At 44.0% G+C, this 7,788-nt stretch overlaps 1 protein-coding gene across 1 annotated transcript; it reads right to left on the bottom strand.

The window, feature by feature from the left end:
* Positions 1 to 5,976: 5,976 nt before the first annotated feature.
* Positions 5,977 to 6,932, bottom strand: LOC123185984 (60S ribosomal protein L28-1-like). The gene is made up of 3 exons (XM_044597814.1): positions 6,781 to 6,932; positions 6,529 to 6,694; positions 5,977 to 6,012 (listed from the first exon to the last, which is right to left on the bottom strand). The coding sequence occupies exons 1-3, from the start codon at positions 6,930 to 6,932 to the stop codon at positions 5,977 to 5,979; spliced, it is 354 nt and encodes a 117-aa protein (XP_044453749.1).
* Positions 6,933 to 7,788: the final 856 nt, after the last annotated feature.

The raw sequence follows: 7,788 nt of genomic DNA, 5'->3' as shown, positions 1-7,788 counted from the left end.
TGTTTAAATCATGTCTATCGTATTCGTGTCTCACCCTCCTCCATGGCTCGACCCCACACGGTCGCTCGACATGCCACTCACCGTAAATCGAGTAGTATACCTTAACTTTCCCGCCTGCTTGTCGATGGATCGCGCCATGGAGTACTAGCTGGGGGGGACAACTAGCTGTAGCACGGACTCCATAGAACTTACTACTGGCAGAGATCGTGCATGTTGTAGCCGGCTATTGCGACCTTTGAACGCGGAGCAGCCACGTGCACCCAGAAGCAGTGCGGGCGATGCTCTCTCGACCGGCGCGCCGCAATAAATGTCGGCGCCAGTGAGAGGTCGCGTCTGCTCTGGCCGGGCATGAATGCGGCACTGACCATTTCGGGCGGGAAGCATGCGTGGGTGATGAAGAGGGTTCGGGTTGGTCAGGACCGGCCGTGGCAGCGGTCCGGACATGCGCAAACAAGAGATGATGTACGTTAATATTGCTGTGTATATAATTAACAACGTAAATAATGTGCCAGTTGGACAAATATAATTGGAGATGGAGATGGAAATGGAATTTTACCTAAACACGGATATGCATGTCTATGTCTATGTGTGTGTGCGCGACGACTCTCGCGACCTGGAAGCGGGGGCATGTTTTTGATCGAGTTTTTTTTCTTGGTACGTTAGAAAATCAGTTTGTGTAATTCACATCTAGATGTTATTTAAGGATATCACATCTAAGCTCCCACAAGTATATAATGTAGCAACAAGAAACAAAAAAACTAGGAAAAGACAACAAACAGAGTGGACATCAACTTATATGTGACATAACTATGTCACATCTAGATGTGTCCTAGACAGACCCTTGAAAAATTGTCCGCCAGTTTTCGTTTCTTTTTTCCGGGAACGTGCGTATTCTATTTAAAACCACTGCTATGGAGAGATTTTTTTTATTCCATTATAGCCTCTTGTTTGATAGAGTTTCTCGCGTCTCGCTCTCTCACCCTCTGCATATCAAAACAAGATGACAGTGTCTGCTCTATCTCTCTCCTCACCGGTGGTCACAGATCCGGCCGAATCCTATCCGCTGCGGGAGGTGAGGAGGTGCAGCATTGGCGTTGTCGCCATCGGCGATGGAGGAATCCGATGTGCACCATCCTCTCGAAGCTGGCGCTGGCACGGATGAAGATCCTCCACGCCCTTTTTCACTATCGTCGTGTGGGAAGATCTCGCCCGCCTGCCTAAACGACATCTCGCCAACCTGAGGTATAACTTCTTGTACTGGTCCAGCTCCCCAGGTCGCTGCGTGCGGGTTTTCTTCTATGCGACTACTCATTGGTTAAATGAAGAAATGCTTTTTTCTCGGGTATCCTGATTTAGTTCCCATCAAGATAATTATGATGCTTCTGTTTTTGGTGTACTTTTCATTAATTCTTATTGACAATTGAGATGTCGTTGCTAGCCCTTTTTTATATTTTTGGAAACAGCGATGCGTGTCTCCATACCCGGGCATGTCTTCCTCAATTTTAGTGGAACTGCACAAAATTGGATGGCATTGTTGTTCCGCCTCACTGTCCTCTGCCACGTGGTTCTTCCTTCCTCGAGCTTGATTATTGAGAATAAACAGACCACAATGAGGATTTGTCAAACTTCTTAGGTGCCTCACCCAAACTTGATGCCAAATGGATGATGCATCACCACGATGACCTATCGATGCTCATGGTTGCGCCTCATGGTTGCGTCGGCTGGTGAAGCTGATCGATTTTCGATGAAAAACAAGTTGTCTTCCATCAGTGCTCTTTGCTTGTTACGCACAAAGATGATATCCTTCGTCAGTTCACCTTGGTTGCGTTGGAGACTCAGTCGTCTTTCATGTTGGTGCAATTTTCGCTAGGGTTTTACGACAGGTGGGCCCAAAATGTGGCTGGCTCACCTGTCATACAGCCAAAAGTAGGTGCAGTGAAGGCACCGGAGCTCAGTCCGTACTACAGTAGTATATATATAAGCGGGAGCCTCAGAGCTTGTTCGCTAGGGTTTGCACTCTCCACATGCTCGCCGCACTACATATATGTTACACGCTGGAGGCTCAGCGTTCATTTGCTAGGGTTTGCTATATTCACAGTCTCTCACCCTCTCTTCACCAGATCTAAACAAGACTGCATTGGCCTCTTGTCTCTCTCTCCCCCCTCACAGCTGGTGAAGGAGGTGTCCGTATCCCGTCACACCGGGAAGGGGAGGAGGTGCAGCGTTCACTCTATCGCCTTCGGCAAGGGAGGCAATCCATTGCTGGCTGCGCTGTTCTCTTTCACCCAGCGCCTGTGCGGGAGGGCCACTGACCCCTTCTTCCTTGCTGCCGTACGTAGTGTGGGCGGATCCGGCCTCCCGCAATGAGGAAAGGACGTGGTTCAATGAGGAAAGGAGGGGCGGAAAGTAGTATAGACTGGCTATCCAGCCGCTTTGTAGGTCGAAAAGGTAAAAGGGGGGTAACCCAGTACACACATCTGTAAGGAACCGATCTCTTTGTCGAAAAGGGAAAGAAACTGGGGGGGCAGGTAGTTTGTGCACGACTAGATTTGCTGCCCTCACATAAGAAGAAGGTTCAAAGAGAACAAATATGGGACCAGCGCATATATGCTGCTTGGCTACATACTCTGCATCACCCATTTATACGTGTGGACGCACATGGTGCTGGCATGTCCCATGCAGCTATTTTGCTGTTGTTAATCTCAGAATTAACTACTGATCTGTTTTAAAAGAATTTCTCTGTTAATATGAATCAATGCAACCGTTTTAGAAATGCTACTATCCTATACTTTGTTTTCCATCAAGATAAGGTAGATGCTTCTTTTTGTGGCCGCATGTTTCATCCTCCTTTATTGGCCAGTAATTGTTTTCTTTTTTGCCTCTTAAAATAGGGATATGTATTCAACTTTTTTCTATAGAAAACTTAAATGTCACACCGGCAACTTTGCTTGATTTCAGTGCAACTGCACAAAACTTGATTGGATTTCCTATTCGTGTTGGTAGATTCGTATTTTATGTTGGTCGTCTCATGAAAGGTCAGTACATGCCTTCATCCACATGATTGTGCAGTGTGCTTTGAGATGCTGTGCTACTTGTATTGGTACTGTTTTAAATAAATGATGAATTGAAGCTATTGTATTGCTGTCTTTTCCCATTAAGTAATGAACAAAAATGGGACCAACCCAGACATGATGCTTGTTGCTTTGTTACAACAAATTCAGCATCACCCCCTTTATAAGCCAGTAATTGATGCCACTCTCAGAATTAACTACTGAATCTTATTTCAAAACTGCAACACTTGTTAGGGATTGGCGGGATTACCATTTTTGTGGCCGCATGTTTCATCCTCCTTTATTAGCCAGTAATTGATTCCTTTTTTGCCTCTGTTTATACAGGGATATCTATTCAACTTGTTGCTATTGTGACATTTTGCTTCTACGCGAAACACTTTGCTTGATTTTAGTGCAACTACACAAAACGAGATTGGATTTCCTATTCGTGTTGGTAGATTCGTACATGATCTTGTGTGCGTCATGATAGGTTGGTACTTGCCTTCATCCACATGATCGTGCAGTGTGTTTTGAGATGTTGTGCTACTTGTATTGGTACTGTTTTAAATAAATGATGAATTGAAGCTATTGTATTGTTGTCTTTTCCCATTAAGTAGTGAAGAAATATGGGACCAACCCACACATGATGCTTGTTGCTTTCTTACAACAAATTCAGCATCACCCCCTTTATAAGCTTTGTCGTTCTTTATACATGTTGAAACAAGGCATTGTTAAGATAATGTCTCAGTCAATATGAATGAATCACACTGATGGAGAATTGCTACTCTCCTACTTTGTTTCCCATTAAGATAAAGTAGATCACTAGATGCTTTTGTTCTGGGAGTACAAGTCATCAACCGTTATTTCTTAGTAATTGTTTCCCTTATACCTATTGTTGCTTACAGGGATATCAAAATTAAAGCTCAGTTTTATTCTGACTTCGATTTTAGTTGAACTGCACAAAAGGAGCCAATGTGTAAGGCAAACTGCTGCATTACTGGGTCTAGTTGGTCGTTCCACTTTGCAGAAAGAAGCAGTCACTGTTTGCACTACATTAAAGAAGGAATGACCGAGAAGCTTTACAGGGTATTATTAGACACCGGTGACATGACTAGTCTGCAGAGACCATTGGCAATTTAACAACACGTCGAGTGCCCTGGGCATAAAGTGCCCAAACAAGTACAAAAGCTATGACATGACTCCATGATCATAGGCATTACATATTTTGAATGGGAAAAGCTTGTCAAAGTTTAATCATTGATGTTAGCAAGAAGACGTTAGTTTAATATATTGGAATTGGAAAACCTTGTCAAAATTTGCTCATTGATGTTAGCCAGAAGACATGCATTTGATATTTTTGAGTGGGACGCCCTTGCTGTGAGCAGCGTCGAGTGTTTTTTCCTATTCCTGTGTTCAGTTTAGAACACTACAAGAAATATGTCAACTTGTGACCTTGACTATTGGTCACTAAAAGATCATTGTTTTCCATTTGCGACCTTTTTGTGACCAAAAACAGAAGGTCAAAAGCTGGCGGTCGTAAACTGAAATTAACGACCTTCTCTGTGAAAAGGTCATAGACGTTTACGACCAAACAGAAGGTCGTTGAACCCATGACCTTTTGTTTTGGTCACTGGCTGTCTGCCCAGGCCACGTCGGATCCGACATGTCAATCTGGCATGGAAAAATTGCGACCAATTCAAAAGGTCGTTACTTAGAATCAGCTCGGTCCATTTCGGTGCTTTAGATGGGTCAAGCCCATTAATTTAGCCTTTTTAATATATTTTTTCTGTTAATTTTCACTAGCTACATGGGCCTGGCCCAGTAATTCAGCCTTTTAAATTTCTTTGCCTATCCCTTTTGACAGATTTTTTTGGGTCTTGTTTTTTCTGGGCCATTTCTTTGCTGGGCCTCTCAAGTTTGCCCCTCGGAAATAATTTTCAATATATCTTGGGCTGGTCCGAAATAATTGATCCAATCCAACTTCTTTTATTATGCCACTGACATTACAACACATCACACTACAAGTTATCTTGGGCCTAGCCTAGTTCTGATACATTTTCGAAGCAACATGGAATATTATAGGAGCCCAAAATATCTTTACATGCATTCATTCTAGCAGTACATATCTTTATGTCCAAGGAACCAGCAAGTGCCAAAAAAACTATTCTACAGCAAAGAAAAGAAAATAGATGACTAGACATCACAGAAGTTCCTATTGTCCTCCTCCTCCAATATTTGAAAACCTTCACCTGGCAGTAGATCAATCATGAGTGAGAAACAATACAACAGCAAAAAAAATGTTCAGACGATGCAAAAAATAACAGTCATTACACATGGTATTCGCGTACAGATTGCATGTCATGGATCCATTACACATAGTTTTTGTGTTGTGGACCTTCATGCAATTGCTACTTGGTAAGGCATTACAATGCTCCAGGAAGTGTACCACACTACAGTAAACAATCTACAACATGCACAGCTAGGAATTGTAAGTCACATTGCATAGTCAACAGAAGCATACTAACATCACAAATGTAGGAGAGTATAAAGTAATGATCTAGATTGAGTTACCATCGGTGAGGAGGTCGATTATCTCCGTGGTATGCTTGATGATGCGCACAGCCAAGATCTTCTTGCCATTGCATCCATGCACTCGATTATGGGGGTACCAATGCATCCAAGTAGAACAAAATCACCACATTAACCCACAACTTCAAGTACAAGCTAAGTATATATCAAGTGTCAATGAAAATAAGTTGAGAAAAACACTGGAAATAATTATATCATGTCATGCAAAGTTCAAACCAAACAAACATATGCATGCCAAGGTGAAATATTACAAAGAAGGCACTCATTAGGTAGCAGTGCATACAAAATCGCTGTTTTAGTAGTAGCAAATACTCTCTGTGTAAGCAATAGCAAAAACTCATGCAGTACCAAATTCAAAGACTCTTTGTTGTAGCTAACAGAAGTATGGAACAATAGTTAACAACTCAAGTCAGAAAATGTAGGAGTGTCCCTCTAAGAGACACAACTGTTACTGATCAAAGATAATAACAGAGCACAAAATAAGGTAGGTACATTAACTTCTTTGAAGACAATAAGCAGGACCAATAGATTCACATGTTACATCAGCATGAAGTTACAATGGCAGATGCCAGGCTGTAGGAGGAATCAACAGCGGCAAGTAGAAGCTTCTATGAGCAGTGCTTAGGAGTAGCAGTAGTGACTAACTAGCAGGAGCAGTAGCAAAACAACGAGCGGTGGCAGCGGAGTAGAAAGCAGGAGGAGCTACTGCATCTGATGGTTGGCAGTGCAACAACGGTGCATCATCAGGGACACAAGTCCACCAAAAAATCAAGAATTCCATGCCACAACTCTGAACTCAAGGAGGAAGCAGAGACAAGCCATGACTTACAGTTGTAGCTTAGAAGCCAAGCATAAGGGCAATTCAAGTACAAAACTCGGGAGTTAATACCTGGTTCTTGACAGACTTGGCCATCTTGCGGAACTCCTTGTGCATCAGAGTCTTGTGCTGGAGCTTGGTAGGGGTGTTCTGCTTCTTGGTCTTGGTCGTGGACAGGACAACAACCATGTCCTCTCCCGCTGATGGCTGGACCGCCACGGTCTTGCTGTTTGCCAAGCTTGAAACCACATCAGCCCCACAGCAAGTTAGCTCCTTGCAGAGACACTTGCAAACAAAAGGGTTAAAAATAGTGCAAAGAGCTACGGACCCGAGAACTTGTAGGAGTGGACATTGTAGAGACTGTTGGGCTCCTTGCTGTACTGCACCTTGGTGTTGCTATTGCCGAACTGCTTGATCAAGAAGTAGCTGTTCTTCTTCACGAGCTCCCAGACTGGAGACCCTGGAACGGTAGTCATTTCCCTTGGCCTACATCACCAAAACAACAACCAAAAGTCAGATCCTACAGCTAGCAACAAGCAAAAGGATGCACTAATCCTAGGCATCATCTATACTTGATGGGGAGGTGGGCGGTGCTGGATGGGAAGGTGGGCGGTGCTGGACGCACCAATGGTTGTTTATACTGGTCATATGCAAAAGAACTAGGCATTGATGTAAATAAGTCTAGGCATCATCTATACTAACAACTAAATGGAAGTACATTGCAACATACAAGACCTTCAATTTCTCCAACATATGCTTAGAATTCCATCTATATAATCAGCATATAAACATCACCGTACCAATCCTATAAAATCATAAACATACTTTCCCACAAATTCTACAAAAAATACCAGTCCCATCGATTCTAAACTGCACCAGGTGATCCAGCAAATCACCTCGCTGACACAGAAATTGCTTCATTTTTCCGTTGACATTCAACAACCGCGCACCCTAAATTTAGGCAGTCTCCTTCAAGGTAAGCTAGCCTCTTTTGCTGCTAGTAAACAACATGGATAGCAAGTCCTAGCGGCCACAGAAGAAGCAGATCTAGCGGGTCAGCGCAGAGATGATTGGACGGACCTTCTTGAGTGCGAGGCACTGCAGCTTGGGCAGGTCCTCCTCGAGGAGCTTGGCCTTTGCGCGGAGGATCTCGGCATTGAGCGCGATAACCGTGGCCCGGTTCTTCTCCTACCTCGCCGCCTCCGCTTTTTGCAACAGCAACAACCCTAGTAGATTCAGATCGTCGCGCGGGGCAACACGCGCACGGGGGAGCACGAGCGGAGGGAGAAGGGGCGGGGTACCTCTACGCACTGGGAGATCTCGGCGTCGACG

Source organism: Triticum aestivum, chromosome 1A, assembly GCF_018294505.1.
Source record: "Triticum aestivum cultivar Chinese Spring chromosome 1A, IWGSC CS RefSeq v2.1, whole genome shotgun sequence".
NCBI lineage: Eukaryota > Viridiplantae > Streptophyta > Magnoliopsida > Poales > Poaceae > Triticum > Triticum aestivum.
This window is presented reverse-complemented; position numbering and strand designations above follow the sequence as displayed.